This window comes from Anolis sagrei, chromosome 1, assembly GCF_037176765.1.
Source record: "Anolis sagrei isolate rAnoSag1 chromosome 1, rAnoSag1.mat, whole genome shotgun sequence".
Classification (NCBI taxonomy): domain Eukaryota; kingdom Metazoa; phylum Chordata; class Lepidosauria; order Squamata; family Dactyloidae; genus Anolis; species Anolis sagrei.
The window spans coordinates 110618328-110635125 of record NC_090021.1 but is presented as its reverse complement, the minus strand read 5'-3'; the positions used below and the strand labels follow the sequence as shown (position 1 = coordinate 110635125).

The window sequence follows — 16798 nt, the reverse complement described above, 5'->3', positions numbered from 1 at the left end:
AGGCAGTATCCCCTAGTTTTCAGCAGGACAGGGACTAGTGATATACTGATTCATATATGGGATGATCAGACTGACTGGAAGCAATCCACCCAATTCATAAACAATGACAGTGCGGTCCCCCCGGATTGAAGGTGGTGCTGTTGGACGCCAGATCTGTCAATGGCAAAACAGCTTTCATCCAGGATTTAATCCTGGATGAACGGGCAGATCTGGCGTGCATCACGGAGACCTGGCTGGACGAAGCTGGAGGTGTGAATTTGACCCAGCTTTGCCCGCCAGGTTTCTCCGTGCAGCACCAACCAAGATCCGGGGGGCGGGGAGGCGGGGTTGCAGTGATCTATAGAGACTCCATTCTTCTGACCAGGGCCCCCATCCCGCAGTCAACAAATTTTGAATGCGTCCACCTGAGGGTGGGTGACCGGGACAGATTAGGGATTCTGTTAGTGTACCGTCCACCTCGCTGCACTACAGACTCCCTGACTGAGCTAGCGGGGGTGATCTCGGACCTGGCATTGGAGTTCCAGCGGCTGCTTGTGCTGGGGGACTTCAATGTCCACGCCGAGACCACCCTATTGGGAGCGGCTCAGGACTTCATGTCTACCATGGCAACCATGGGGCTGTCCCAACAGGTATCTGGCCCCACCCACAGTGCTGGACATACATTGGACTTGGTTTTCTGCCAGGGATGGGAGGAAGGTGGCGGTGTTGAGGAGTTATCCATCTCTCCGTTGCCATGGACTGACCACCACCTGGTCAGCTTTAGATTAACTGCACCCTCTAACCTCTGCAGAGGTGGAGGACCCATTAAGTTGGTCCGCCCTAGGAGGCTTATGGATCCGGATGGATTCCTGACGGCTCTTGGGGAATTTCCCGCCGCCTCGGTTGGTGATCCTGTTGATGCCCTGGTCGCTCTCTGGAATGGGGAGATGACTAGGGCAATAAACACGATCGCTCCAGAACGTCCTCTCTCAAGTAGCCGAGCTAAACCAGCTCCTTGGTTCACTGAGGAGCTGGCAGCGTTGAAGCGAAAGAAGAGGGAACTAGAGAGCGTGTGGCGTTCGAATCCGAGCGAGCCAAATCGAACACGGTTTATGTCCTTCTTAAGGGCATATGCCGCGGCAATAAAAGCCGCAAAGAAGACCTTCTTTGCGGCCACTATTGCGTCTGCAAAGAACCATCCGGCTGAACTGTTCCGAGTTGTCGGAGGCCTGTTAAAACCCACCATTCAGGATGGGTGCCCTGATGACTCGGCAGCTCGCTGTGAAGCCTTTGCTCAGTTCTTTGCAGACAAAGTCGCTTTGATCCGCTCTGGTCTGGACACCATATTAACGGCAGTCTCTGAGGATGTAACACGAGCATCTGCTTGTCCGGTTTTGATGGATTCATTTCAATTGGTTCAATCCGAGGATGTGGACAAGGTGCTTGGAGGAATGAGAGCTACCACATGCATCCTAGACCCCTGCCCATCCTGGCTTCTGAAGGAGGCCAGAGGGGGATTGGCCGAGTGGGTGAAGGTGGTGGTTAATGCCTCCCTCCGGGAAGGCATCTTTCCAGCCAGCTTAAAGCAAGCTGTAATAAAACCGCTGTTGAAAAAACCATCACTGGACCCCACTCAATTCATCAACTTCCGGCCTGTTTCCAATCTCCCCTTTTTGGGCAAAGTCCTGGAATGTGTGGTGGCCTCACAACTCCAGGCATTCTTGGTAGACACGGATTATCTGGATCCGGCACAGTCTGGCTTCAGGCCGGGGCATGGTACTGAGACAGCCTTGGTCGCCTTAGTGGATGATCTGCGCCGGGAGCTCGACAGGGGGAGTGTGTCCCTGTTGGTGCTTCTGGACCTCTCAGCGGCCTTCGATACCGTCGACCACGGTATCCTTCTGAGACGCCTCGCGGGAATGGGTCTTGGAGGAACTGTTTTACAGTGGCTCCGCTCATTCCTCGAGGGTCGGTCTCAGAAGGTGTTACTGGGAGACTCCTGTTCAACCCCACAACCTTTGTCTTGTGGGGTTCCTCAGGGCTCAATATTGTCTCCCATGTTGTTTAACATCTACATGAAGCCGCTGGGTGAGATCATCCGGAGTTTCGGAGTGCGATGTCATCTGTACGCGGATGATGTCCAACTCTGTCACTCCTTTCCACCTGCTACTAAGGAGGCTGTCGAGGTCCTGAACCGGTGCTTGGCCGCTGTGACGGTCTGGATGGGGGCGAACAAATTGAAATTGAATCCAGACAAGACAGAGGTACTCCTGGTCAGTCGCAAGGCCGAACAGGGTATAGGGTTACAGCCTGTGTTGGATGGGGTCGCACTCCCCCTGAAGACGCAGGTTCGCAGTTTGGGTGTGATCCTGGACTCATCGCTGAGCCTGGAGCCCCAGGTTTCGGCGGTGACCAGGGGAGCATTCGCACAGTTAAAACTCGTGCGCCAACTGCGCCCGTACCTTGGGAAGTCTGACTTGGCCACGGTAGTCCACGCTCTGGTTACATCCCATTTGGACTACTGCAACGCTCTCTACGTGGGGTTGCCTTTGAAGACGGCCCGGAAGCTCCAACTAGTCCAACGTTCGGCAGCCATGATACTAACGGGAGCGGAGCGCAAGGAGCACACAACTCCTCTGCTGCACCAGCTCCACTGGCTGCCGATCTGCTACCGGGCTCAATTCAAAGTGCTGGCGTTGGCCTTTAAAGCCCTAAACGGTTCTGGCCCAACTTACCTATCCGAACGTATCTCGGCCTATCAGCCCGCCAGGACCCTAAGATCTTCTGGGGAGGCCCTGCTCTCTATCCCGCCTGCTTCACAGGTGCGGCTGGCGGGTACGAGAGACAGGGCCTTTTCTGTGGTGGCCCCGCGGCTATGGAACGCCCTGCCCTTGGAGGTAAGATCAGCCCCTTCATTGATGATATTCCGAAGAAGATTGAAGACCTGGATGTTTAAGCAGGCATTTGGTTAACCCAATGCAACGAATGGTAACTGACTAAAGGTCTGGCAACATGGATGACGAACTGGATCACGTTTTTAGTTAAGAGTCGAACTGGATTGGTATTGATGTATGAATTGTGTTTTTATGTTTTTTATGTTTTTTATGCTTTTAACTGTATACTGTTGATTATTATATTATGTTGTAAACCGCGTTGAGTCGCCGGCTAGGCTGAGAAACGGCGGTATATAAATATAGCAAAATAAATAAGTACTGGTGTTCAACGTTAAATCTTCTCAATAGTCAAATCAATGTGAAAATGGACAGTTAAGCAAATATTTACCTGTATGACAATGTCTTTCTTTTTCAGGAGCAAGAACTCTACCAGAAGGAAGGTTTAGGTGTCAATGAAGTTCACTATGTAGATAACCAAGACTGTATAGGTAAGCATGTTGAAAAGCAACATAATGCTCCTATAGAAATTAGTAATAATAATAACTTGGAATGCTTTGATTCTGGTGAGGATTGATATGAAAACATGAAAGCCAAATGGTTCCTCATTTCCTAAAAGATTTTTTAAATATGCTCCTCTTAATGCTCAGGATATTGTCCTAGCTTACTAACTTTAATTGCTTTTAGATTAAATTGAGCAGTGCAGATAGTAAAAACACTCAAATTACTAGGAAGGAATATGCGAATTGGGTGTTTTCTCCATGGAGGAAGGAGTCCAGTTACCCTTTCATCCTAAAACTCTGGATCCCATGCTTTTCTGGAGGGGAGCTGAAGGATTTTGAAGAAAGCATAGACGCTACCAGAGAGAGGGGAAAAATCACTTTTGACAGTGAGGGCATCTAGTTCACAGTCCCCCCCCCCCCCCTGCAACTCTGGATTGAACTCATAATTATTAATCAAACCCATAATGTCATCTAATGGCCTAAAACTTACTGGAGCAGCATACATTCTGGGGAAGCCTAGGTATTAATTGCTGCCAGTTTTGTAGGTTTAATATAGTGAAAAGTAATATTCTGAGGTTTGGAGGGATGGGTGTGTTGTTTTGTGATGTGTGTGAGGGAAGGCATGTAATTGTGTTGTGCAATAGCACAATGAGAAATAATGCTATTCTATTCTATTTTGGGTAAAAATCCTGTTAACCGGCCACCAGTTGGCTATCTCAGTAGTGCCTACATTATGACATTATAACAGTTTTCTCCTGGTTCACAAAGGTGAATTTCTCAAACAATTTTTTATCTATTTCCATTTTACAATTTTTTTCTAATATTTATTGAATTAAAAATGCATTTTAAATGTTCTCCTTGCTGTATTTGTTATGTTATACTTTTGTTATGTTCTATATTTGTTATGTAATACTTTTGAATTCATTTAGTAAAAAATGTAGCTAATAAAATGTTTTGGATTTTTTTGTTATACTTTTGTTATGTTATAAATTTGTTATGTAATACTTTTGAATTCATTTAGTAAAAAAGGTAGCTAATAAAACTGAGTAAACATTAGTTCTATGAAGTAGGGAATGCCGTTTAACCAAAGGCATTTACTCATACACAACTTGATATACTGGTTAGTAGCACAGATAATATCCTGTGGAACTTGGTGAGAAATTGTGTTTTTGGCACTAGTGCAAGTTTTGTATTTTTCTATTGACTCCCTGACTTCTTTCTTACAAACAGATTTGATAGAAGGGAAATTAATAGGCATTCTTGACATCTTGGATGAAGAAAATCGTCTTCCCCAGCCAAGCGATCAGCACTTTACGTCAATGGTCCACCAGAAACACAAAGACCACTTCAGACTTTCAGTAGGTTTATTTTTGGTATTGAAATTGTTTAAATCCCCTCTTAGAAAGGGTCAGATTTTTATTGTTAATATATACCTTTCATTTGAAATTACATGCTCAGAAGTGGGCCTGACCATTAAGCAGAGTGACATGGTTAGCGTGAGAGTTCCTCTTTTTCTCAGGCATTTGGAGGATGCTATCCCATCAGCTTCTGCACATATTTTGAGGACAGCCTGAAACTCAGGACATCCCACAGTATTTTAGAATAATCTGTAGTGCACATTGGCATATTAAATATTGTATGTTAAACTGTAGAAGTCATAAGAAATAAGACCTTTTGGTTACCTGCTTTATTTGCATCTCTACACAGTCTGAATTTCAAGCTTTTTTCCCCTCCTAATTTTCAGATACCCAGAAAGTCTAAGTTGGCAGTTCACCGAAATATCCGAGATGATGAGGGCTTTATTGTCAGACATTTTGCTGGAGCAGTATGCTATGAAACGGTAAATGGGAAATTATTATCTTTGAACACATTCTGTATTGATTTTTAAATAGTACTTTTTTCATATCAGGAGTGACTTGGGAAACTGCAAGTCGCTTCTGGTATGAGAGAATTGATGGTCTGCAAGGACATTGCTCAGGGGACACCCAGATGTTTGATGTTTTGCCATCCTGTGGGAGGCTTCTCTCGTGTTCCCACATGGGGAGCTAGAGCTTGACAGACAGGAGCTAACCCTGCTCCCCGGATTTGAACTGCCAACCTTTTGGTTGACCAATTCAGCCGGCACAAGGGTTTAACCCATTGTGCCATCGGGGGCAATAATAAATTGAAGTGGTTGGTAGACATAGCTGAGCAGATAAAGTATACTTAGCTGCACAGTGAAAGTCCAAAAATATATGTTTTTCTAAAACTAATTCTTAAACAATATTATAAGCTTTCATTTTAATATATTCATTTTACTCTTTTTACCTGAGCAACCTTCAAATGTTAAATCAAAACAGCACTCAAATCACAATCAAACCTTAACAACAAAGGAAGTAGCCCCCCCTCTAGAAATTAATTCAAATATTATGATACCAGGTATTCCAGCTCAAAGCTAGTAAAATAACATTAAAGCATTACTGCTTTGTTAAACTAAAGGCTTCTCTTATTTCTGAATGTTAAAAGAGAACTAGTGTGGATGGTGGCAACGAAGGACAACGACAGAGAGAAGATCCTATTCTCTTTGAATTCCAACCTCTGCTTGACCTGGTAGTCTGAGTGCTGGAAAGGATGAACTGAAAAGGGGGCTTTCTCCACTAATATTGTTCTGGGGTGCACATAGTATTTTTGAGACAATTACTTACAAAAAAACCCCAACCAAATATCATTTGGGTCTGGTTTATAAATTGAATGAATCAATGAAATGTCTTGACTGTCTTGGCCTAGCCAATAAACACAACATTTCTAATTATCAGTGCATAGAAATTGTACAATACTTTCGAGCACCGTGTTTGTTACATTGTGGTTTGGTGGTGACCTTCTATGGCCTGCACTTAAACACAATCGGCGCTGACAAAATTACCATCTGCCAACTGCAGAAGGCCACCTTACTGGGATCTGCACGCATTATTTGCCGATACATCTAGACACTTGGAAAGTGTCTGGCGTGTGATCCAATTCAACAGCCAGCAGAGTGTCTGCTGTGAACTCATCTTGTTGTGTTTCAAATAATAATAATAATAATAATAATAATAATAATAATAAGCATTGCATTCATTTCCACTTGCATTGGATATGAAGAATGAATGAAGCTTTACAACAAGAAGCTTTCATTTGGTGTCGGTTCACACGTGCAAGTTAGTGCTTGTTCAAGTGATGGAGCCGATGCATGTGAGTTCTCCCTCCTTCTTAATTGATGCTTTATTTTTCTCAGACCCAGTTTGTGGAGAAGAACAATGACGCTTTGCATATGTCTCTGGAGTCCCTTATATGTGAATCTAAAGATAAATTTGTCCGGGAGCTGTTTGAATCTAACACTAATAACAACAAGGACCATAAGCAGAAAGCAGGAAAGCTCAGCTTCATCAGCGTGGGAAACAAATTCAAGGTATGAGCATGGAGAACATACCAATTTTGCATGACTGCTTTTCTCCTTTTTTACATGGAATCTTAAGAGTAGGAATTAGTGTATTGGGTTTACTTTCACGTCTTCCTCTTGCCAGACCCTCATACTTAAACATATTTACTGAGAAACCAGCCTTACAGATTACTGTGTGTTGTCAACCTCAAGGCTCAAAATTGCAGCTGAAAAGAGGTTTGTGATTGGCTTGACATAACCTATACCCTCAAAACTTGACAGTATTGAAGGGAAGTGCATCTTCTATTCCTGTACCGTTCCGTGATGTTGAAGGAGCATTCCTCCCTGCCATGCAGGATACTGTCCTGCTGAGATGTTTCTCTTTTTTATCTGTGTCCCTGCTTCAGATCAGTTTGGGAAATTTTACTGTCTCTCTGATCCTCTGCGTCATCATTATCCTTTGAGCCTCTTTTATGGTCTATGCACAATTTGAGCAGTATCTCTCTTCTTCTTTTTATATTGCTTATTTAACTGTTTTTGGCAGGGCTTCTGGATGGACTTTTCTGTCACACATTTCCACTTGTGCACATTTCCACCACTGTCTTGTCATGTAGCCTAGCCTTGGGCTATAGCGGATAAGATTGTCAACAATCATGAATGTTTGGCATGTTGCACTGGAACTGAATAGCTGTCCACAACATCATCTATAAGGGTTAATAACTAAATGATATAATATTTTTAAGTCAGATACGTCGAAGTATTTATTTTTTACCTCATCCAAATGAGAATGTTTGAAGTTCAAAAATGTTATTTTTCTCGTTTATAATTAGACTTTTTTTTATAAAACCGAGGTCTTAAGTTGATGAACTAGGGATGTTCCATTGCAACAGTAATATTAGTATATGTGAATGTAAAGTATAGTTTTGGTCACTTAATTCAGTAAAGGTATTAATGGTTTTTCTCAAAGCAAAACTTTCCTTGAGTTCTAGGTAGCCCCTTTCTCTCTTCTTCCTAACCAACTGCAGTATCTGATATTTTCCCTATTTTTCCCCTTTGTACTTAGCTATAAATCTGACCTCTGTGCCTTCTTTTCTTCATATGTTAAGCCTTCTCTGTTTTTCTGCTTCCTTTCCCCATTCATCAGTTTTTATTTTAGTTGGCTTTTACCAGCTCAGGATGGCTGGAGGGAGCTATAGGGAACTTGAGAGGAAAAGCAGGCAAAGGCAAAACCAAGGGCTGCAGGTAAATGTATCACCTTCCTGGACTCATTATTTATCGAACTGCTGTAATGTTCAGTCAGTATATCAGTTCTGCTTCATGTAACATTGAGAAAATATCTGTACTCCACAGCAGGGTTTTTATATCTGTACAGATTTTCTTTTATCAATCCATGTATTAAATAGTATGAATACATCTTTTCAGAAGATTGAGGGAAAACCATAGTTTCATGGGAGAGCACCTGCCTTGCATGTCACGTGGTCCCAGGTTCAAAGTCTGGCGTCTTCAAGAAGGGCTGGGAATGGTTCCTATTTCAAAACATGGAGAGGGACTGAGAGTCCATGTAGAACAGTGGTTCTGAACCTGTGGGTCCCCAAGTGTTTTGGTCTACAGCTCCCAGAAATCCCAGCCACTTTACCAGCTGTTAGGATTTCTGGGAATTGTAGGCCAAAACATCTGGGGACCCACAGGTTGAGAACCACTGATGTAGACAGTCATAAAGTAGCTGAACGACTGCTTCATGGTCATTGAAGAATACTTGTGTGTGGAAGCTCAGGTCTGCCTGGTTGAAGTCTAGTCTAGACTAATAGCTCTCTATATGACAAAATGGTCTGTGGATTGTAGAACATCGGCTTTGCAGACAAACAACCAAATGCTTGAATGTTCTCTCATGGTGGTGGGGTCTTCCCTCCTTTTATATATATATTTGCAATGTTCACTAAGTTTTCTCTATTAAGCATGCTGATTGCAGTCTTGAAAATTTAACATTGGGAGCAATATGTAACCTTTGAGGAAAAGCCTATAAAACTTCCCATTTACAAAGTCTAGAACTCATAGCAGAATCATAAAATCTCAAATGTCTGGCAGAATAAATAAGACTTCTGAAGCCCACCTAGTACAGGTCTTCTTTTTGCACCAATACATTCTACCAGCTGTAGCTTTGTCACATGATGAACTTTCTGGATCTGTTTATCCTAGGATTTAGCTTTTATGTGGCCATCTTTCTTGCTGCCACCCACATTGTTTATTAGTTCCTTAATTAGATTGTATCCCACCTTCTCAACACTTGGTTAAAAATAGTGACTAGGACAAAGACACCGAGCTTCATGGCTGAGTAGAAATATGAATGCAGGTTAACCTGGTCCTAGTCCAGCACTTGAACCATCACACCATGTTGTGTTTCACTGACAGTATCACATCAAGGCAGTTAATTTCCTTCACTTGGTTGCCAGAGTTGTTCAGCCAAGAGCAGTAAGCACAGTTGTTGGCATTCTCGAGGCAGTTCAGACTGTGTGCATGTTTGCCTGTGCACCTCTGTTTAAGTAACTGCTGGCATGTTGGAGAAAGCTTGTACTGACTGATGCATGTGGATGGTAATGTATCCTGCTGTGTACATAATTTTTAGTTCTCATTGATGCAGATATTTTTGCTTTTACAGACTCAGCTAAACCTGCTGCTGGAAAAGCTTCGTAGTACTGTAAGTAAATACTACTGCCAGTTTGGAGCCTTCTTTGGTAAACTGCCATTTTTCTGTATTTCAGCTTTAAATCTATTATAATTTTCAAAGCCCACTGCAGGAACTGTGTTTTGGAGACTGCAGTTTGAAGGAAGATGAATTGTTCTTTGCTCTGGTATCCATGATCCATCTTGAGTACATAGTTAGTTATGTCTACATTTAGACTCAACACTTTTAATAAATAATAGAATAGACTCTTTGTGAATCAGTTGCACATTTTTGACTGAGGGATGCATTGGATTCTCTCTATAGCTCACACTGTTTTTCCAAGGGCTTGTCTACTTTTTAAGACATGTTCATATCTGGTCAAAAGTGCATACTATTTTAATCATTCTAATTGTTTTGGTGGGTAAAATAGAAAAATCCATGAATAGCTCTCTGTATCCTCTCCCCAAATAACTAATAAGGTGATCCTCCCAGGTGAAACACAAACCTAAAATGAGCCCTGAAACTGAGTAGAAAGGTATACATATAACAAACTATTATGTTGGCCAAAGGGTTTACCAGGACTCAATACTGCTTTCAACCTATGAACAGTACTAGTTGACAGGGATTAAGAAAATACTAATTATCAGAATTTTCTAGAACCTCAGAGTTATTCAGACAAAAACAGAGTGTGCATGAGCAAAATTTAATATATACATGGTAATCCTTCTCATGTATATTTACCTTCACAGAATGGAGACACACATTGCTAGTTGTTCTCAGGGCCTGGCATTGTAGTCATAACATCTGATGGGTTAGCCCTGGGCACATAATATTGCAGGTACAGCAAAACACTACAGGCCATGGACGAGATGTCTTAATAAGACTAATTACAATAGACCAGCTGAATATGTAATTATGTTTCTATGCCAACATCCTCTCACAAGAGCCCAAACCTGCTGCCTGAGGTGGTTGCTTCACTTTGCTTCATGGTAAAACTGGCCCTAACTCTTAACCATTACTCCAGATTCTCCCATCTTTAATTGAGGGATTTTCTACATTGAAAACATTTGTCAGCTCAATTTATTTTTATGAGCAGTGTATGTGGGGAGGTAGACAAATCCTTCATTACATGATGTCCTCAAGAAAATCTAAATTTACATCCCTACCTTGGCCTAATTTATGATGCTGAAAAGGAAGCCACGTGTTTCTGCCAACATTTGCAATGCTTTTTATTAGAAAAAGTCAGTTTTTGCTTTTGTTTTTTATGAATGCACCTATTCAAAAATGCATAAGGATGTGGGTTAACTACAGCTCCCAACATCGTAGGTTAATTCCCCGCAAACCCCAACAGTATTCAAAGTTGGCCATGTTGGGTCAGTGTGCCAAGTTTGGTCCCAATCCATTGTCTTTTGGATTCTCAGTGTTCTTTGATTGCAGATGAACTACAATTTCCAATGGTGGGTCAGTCATCTGACCCCATCAATATTCAAAGTTGGCCATGATGGGTCCATCGTCAGTTGGGTTCACGGTGTTCTTTGATGGCAGGTGCCTCAGAAAAACCAAACTGTACTATATCTAATCATAATGGTGCTACTCCTTTTGTATCAGGAGTACCTTGGAAGCTCCACAGAGGGGTTTACCGCTGGAATCATTACATCCGTGACATTCCTCTCATTGCCTAATGTTTCCCAAGGTGGGGGAAAAGCCAGCTTTCTTCTTTCTGCCCCAGTACCCTTTTTCTTTTGGAAATGGATCAGTGCTATTAAGATTAGAAATAGCTGCGCCTTCATGCTCCCATTTCTCTACTGGGCTTGAAATAATAGCTAGTTCAAGAGTGACCTACTGCCTTTTCACACTGACCCAAAGTGGTTTGATTGAAGCAGCCACTTGAAGTGACTCTGAAACAGTGCAGACATTTCTTTCTCTAATAGCGATGAACAAATGCAGTGAAATAACAGCCTTCAGTTTTAAGCATTTCTCTGCCTCTTTTTTTCCTAGATGTAATGTGCACTTCAAAATCTGATGGAAACTTAGCAAGGGGAAAGCTTATATTTTAGAGGAGGATTAATGTTCTTCATAAGTTTGGATTGCGTTTTGACCGCAGTGTTCAGTTACTGCAGCTTGGTTTGCCTTTTCTTTTTATTTAGTCCTTAAGGATGCTCGGAATAAGTGTGTACAAGTTTCTGACTCATAAATTCTACATCATTATAATCCTGCTGTTAACTTCAAATCCCTGAATGTCAGGGAGCAGATTGGCAAAAATTGCCCAGTAATCTGTTACGCTAGATTCCTTGTTGGTGACCTAAGTATAGGCAGCACCCAAAGTTATGTCATACTGGTTTCCATTGAGAAATCGAAATCGATGCAAAGAAAGGGTTTCCAGAGATTTAGGACCTGACTTGTTTATACATACCTCAAAAGACTCTAGTAACAAGTATGTCTTGAGAATCTTGTCCACAATGTTCCAATTTTATGTCCATTTGAGTGTCCTTCAGAAAGACCTTTCACCAGACATTTTGATTCATGTTTTATTCAAAACACCCTTGATAAATGACCAATGTTTAGCCTTTTTAGATGCAGCTTCATGGCATCTGAAATTTTGCAGTTCATCAGAAACTGCCCCTTTTGATAGCAGGTGTCAGGATTGCAGGACTTCAGCTAAAAAAGGGACAATTTCCCCCTTTGGTGGACAGCTAATGAATGTAATAGACAGCTTGAACAGCAAAGATCAATTGCCAGGACACTGAGACTAGATAGGAAGATAGACGAACCGGAATCTGCAGAATTGGTAGTTTTATTTTCAAACGGTGCACATATATTTTTATTATGATTTCAACCTGCTGTTTTTTCCAATAGGGGTCCAGCTTTATTCGCTGTATCAAGCCTAATTTAAAGATGACAAGTCACCATTTTGAAGGTGCCCAGATCCTCTCGCAGCTCCAGTGTTCAGGTAATTTGGTCTGCTTTACTCTGAGTTCCAGTTGCACTATTTGTCAGGGTCATGAAAGGATTTGTGAAGAGTTGAAGGAACAGTGCTTTTGAGAAGCATTCCTTGATTAGAGAAATAGGATAATTTTAAGACATTTTTTTCAAGGCTCTGTCAGTGCAGAGATTACTGTGCATAACAATAAGCAGCAGGCAGTGCTGAATCTTTGTTCACAGAATTTTAAATGGGTAGAAGCCACTTAAATCAATTTTGGAGTAAAATAAGAAAAGAGTTTGAAGAGCGCTTGGCATCCTCTGTGCTTTAGAAATTGGTGTCGGCGGTGAAAAGGAAATTTAAATGCCAGCTTCTGAACATAAATGCATTATCTAATTAAAAAAAGATGATCACCCAATCACTACTGGTGGTCCTTTAAAATCTTCTTATATTGTCCTATCCACATAATACAGATATCTGTTTTAATTATTGCACAGCGACTACTGTATTATCTGTTTTCTTTGAGGTTGCATCATTATACCATCACTTTATGAAAAGCATTGGGCAAACTGATGTCCTGAAAGCTTTGTAGATATGCATCTTGATTCCACCTAAAAGACAAAAATGCAACTACATTGCATATTGTGGATTGGGTGACCATGGAAGGCTAGCGGCAGCACAACTCCCCTCTGGAGACCACTTATTTAATGGACCATCTGAACTGGATAATGCAAAGTACCTGTAAAGTCTTTTTGTGATAAACTGATATTTCATAGGCACAACTTAATAACTCTTGCTTGTAGGGAGATGCTACAAAATATAGAGAGGTGGGAACATTGCAAATCTTGCTTGACTCATTCTGGCTCTTCCATAGCTTTTTTAAAAAGAAGGTGATAATGATTTATCTCATGTCTCTTCCCTACCTCCTAAGAATTCATTGGAAGATCACACATCATAAATACAAGTCTTGCTACTACCACCAGTGAGAATTTTCTGTGGGTGTGTTTGGGTTCCATGGAGCTTCTCTCTGTTGGCAAGACCTGTCCTCCTGGCCATCCAACCCTTCCTTTACTTGGAGATTGCTTTGCTTATCTATGATTCAGTTTTCTCATTTTCTTTATTTCCTTTCTAGAAGTACATATGCTCCATTTTTAAAAGACTGCCATGTAGAGAACAGATTGAGATTCAGATTGTTATCAGCAAATTTGGATCACAGGACCAATTTGGCACCAGATATGCTATTTTCTCCCGAAATAAGCCTTATTTCCTATTTTCATTAGCTGCCATCTTGGCTCGTCTCTTAATTTCCTGTTAATTTTAGCATATTGGTGGGCCCTGAGGCTTTCAGCATCTGGTTCATCTTGGCAAATGTCTCTAATGCTTGTCATGTCAAGTTACATTTAGAGCTTAATTTAGCAACACTTAACAATTTTGCTTTAATTAGCATTCTATTGACACCATTTTTGGCTGATAATCTGAAAGCTGATTGCTCTTGGCAGTATTGAGAAAGAGGTGGGAAAAGTAATGAAGCTCCTTATTTCTGCATAATACACGAGTCATGTTTTTTTTGTTTGTTTTACTGACCTCTGTTTTTATCATCTACGTGAGAAACAAACTCATGTTAAAAAGGATAGAGTAAACCTTAAAGTTTCAAAAACCTTTAAAATCAGCTGAGTGTGCATCAGGGAAGGAGGGAAAGGGAGAGGGAGAAATGAAAATAGTGTGAATGTCTCCAAGAATAAATATAGCAATGTGTTCTATGGCTTTTGTGCCCACCCTCTGAAAGAACTGTTCACTGGGTGGAAAAATACACATTTTACATTATTTGTGATGTCTCGTACAAATTAACAATACAAAACTCCAAGCACTAGAATATAGTGGATAGGATGTCAAATAAGAACCTTCACTTAATTTTGTAAAATGAAAATATTATATTTGATTACACAGATACTCAATACACACACTTACTTACTGTACTTACTTAGGGAATCCCTCGTTGTTTGAGTATGATGGCCTTCCAAGTATAATGTCTTGGCAGTATATCCATAGGTGACTCAGGGTTGACTTGATGCGTCTTCGTCCTGGCACGTTTCTCCCTTTCACTCTCCATTCGTGCCTCTTCAAATTCCACAGCATTGTTGTTAACAGCTGACTTCCAGTAAGAACACTCAAGGGCCAAGGCTTCCCAAGTCTCAGTGTCTATGCCATAGTTTTTAAGGTTGGCTTTAAGCCCATTTTTAAATCTCTTGTCCTGTCTACCAACATTCTGTTTTTCATTCTTGAGCTGGAAGTACAGTAACTGCTTTGGGAAGAGGTGATCAGGCATTCGGACAATGTGGCCAGTCCAGCGGAGTTGATGGCAGAGGACCATCGCTTCAATGCTGGTGGTCTTTGCTTTTTCCAGCATGCTGACATTTGTTTGCCTATCTTCCCATGTACAAATATGTATACATTCTTATTTTTAAAAGTTAGTTTAAAGTGAAGTCTAAACAGGAAATATACATGGGTTGTTGTAGGTTTTTCCGGGCTATATGGCCATGTTCTGGAGGCAATTTTTCTCCTGACGTTGCCTCCAGAACATGGCCATATAGCCCGGAAAAACCTACAACAACCCATGGATTCCGGCCATGAAAGCCTTCGACAATACAGGAAATATACAATTTCCATTAGGTGGGCAAAATATTTGGTTTTTGTGAGGGGGGGGGGGTTGTTTTTTTTTTTTTGGTAGCAGCTCAACTTTCTACCTTCTTCAACACCCGAGGGTAACCTGATGATACTTTAGGCCAAGATCTGGCTTGTAGAGTAGAAAACCCTGTCAGTGTTGAAATGTAGGATCACAGCTGTATGTTGTGCATGGATCAATCCTCATTTGAATGATGCTAGTTCTGGTCACAAAATAAAGTCTTGGGTACCTCATTGTGCAAAAATGTCAGCACACCCAACCTATCATACATTTGTAAATGGTTTATTTTATGAGATCCTGGTCTTCATCTTTATCTACAACTTATTTTATTCATTTTATGTATTTTGGTTCAAACTAGTATTACGTTGTTGTTTCTTTGGATACTCATCCTAAAGTACCTTTTTGACATATAGCTCTATATCTGTCACTCTAGGCATGGTATCTGTTTTGGACCTGATGCAAGGTGGCTTCCCATCACGGGCCTCATTTCATGAGCTATATAATATGTACAAAAAATACATGCCTCCAAAGCTGACCCGTTTGGATCCAAGGCTCTTCTGCAAGGTATTAATGTCTAGAGGGCTAAATATAGTCAGCTCTACACATGAATTTTAAAAAGTATTTTTTTTATCTTAGAGAATACCTCTTTAGAAATATCAAGGTTCTTCTGCATGACTCTGAGGTCAACTTCCATAGAATTATGGTGGAGGACCTCAAGATTCCAGCAGAGAATGTTTTGATCAAATGGGTGAATAATCAAACCACAAAAGCCAAACCCACAAATGTAGAGGTGCTTTTGTCCATTTGCTTTTGTTCAATAATTAAGTAAAGAGAAACATAAATCATTATTGTTACATCACTAACATTTAATGATTGAATTAAAATTATAAAATCATTCTTTATTTTTTAAAAATGAATTGAGACTAAGGGGTTGTATTTAAACAAAAAATTTCAAAGCTCTGATTGATAACCTTTCATCTTCCAGTGGATTTGTTTTATGCATTCATGTGTTTTTCTGTTTTGTTAGGCACTCTTCAAAGCTCTTGGGTTGAACGAAAATGACTATAAATTTGGATTAACCAAAGTGTTCTTTAGACCTGGCAAGGTAAGCATTACTATTATCCATGAAAGTGATTTGAAATGTTCAATATTTTCTCTCCTTCATTTTTGCAAAGTAATTGATAGCTCAGATACCTCTGCTTTACTTGAAATCTAGGATGTAAGAAAGCTCAATTTAATCTTATTCTTTTGATGATGCAAATACAAAAATTGGCATGGCTGTCTCCGTGTTTTATTTCTCTGGTTATTTAAAGTATTTTGATTGTAAGTCTCTCTATGCTCAAGATGGTTTACAGCAGGGGTCCTCAAACTTTTTAAACGGGGGGCCGGATTACTGTCCCCCAGACCGTTGGAGGGCCGGACTATAGTTTTTTTTAAAAAAATGATGACCAAATTCCTATGCACACTGCACATGTCCTATTTTGCTACTGTTATGAATTGTAATGTAAATATCTGATATGCATGATGTATTTTTATTGTTACAATCTGAACATAAAGCATGGTTTTAGCATTTCTGGAGATAAAATAGTTCCAATTAAAATGAGGAAAGCATTCTATTTTCTGTCTTTTTGAAAGTGGTTTTTGAAATATGTAAGCATGAGTCCCCTTTCAGGGGGAGAAGGACAGGGTATAAATATAGGAAATAAATCTATATAAATAAAAATGTAATGTTTGTTTGTGGGATTAACAGAACACAAAAACCA

General features: G+C 40.8%; 1 protein-coding gene across 3 annotated transcripts in view; it reads left to right on the top strand.

Annotated features, from left to right (window-relative positions):
• Positions 1-16798, top strand: part of MYO6 (myosin VI) — a 157653-nt gene that overhangs the window by 98971 nt on the left and 41884 nt on the right. For 2 of the 3 annotated variants that reach the window (XM_060752937.2, XM_060752936.2), the window contains exons 15-22: positions 3289-3361; positions 4604-4731; positions 5118-5213; positions 6627-6800; positions 9427-9465; positions 12289-12382; positions 15469-15599; positions 16063-16140. In XM_060752937.2, the coding sequence (XP_060608920.2) occupies positions 3289-3361; positions 4604-4731; positions 5118-5213; positions 6627-6800; positions 9427-9465; positions 12289-12382; positions 15469-15599; positions 16063-16140 (813 nt within the window). Of the gene's footprint in view, positions 1-3288; positions 3362-4603; positions 4732-5117; positions 5214-6626; positions 6801-7914; positions 8005-9426; positions 9466-12288; positions 12383-15468; positions 15600-16062; positions 16141-16798 lie in introns of those variants that run through there. The other variant, XM_060752938.2, reaches the window with a different exon arrangement.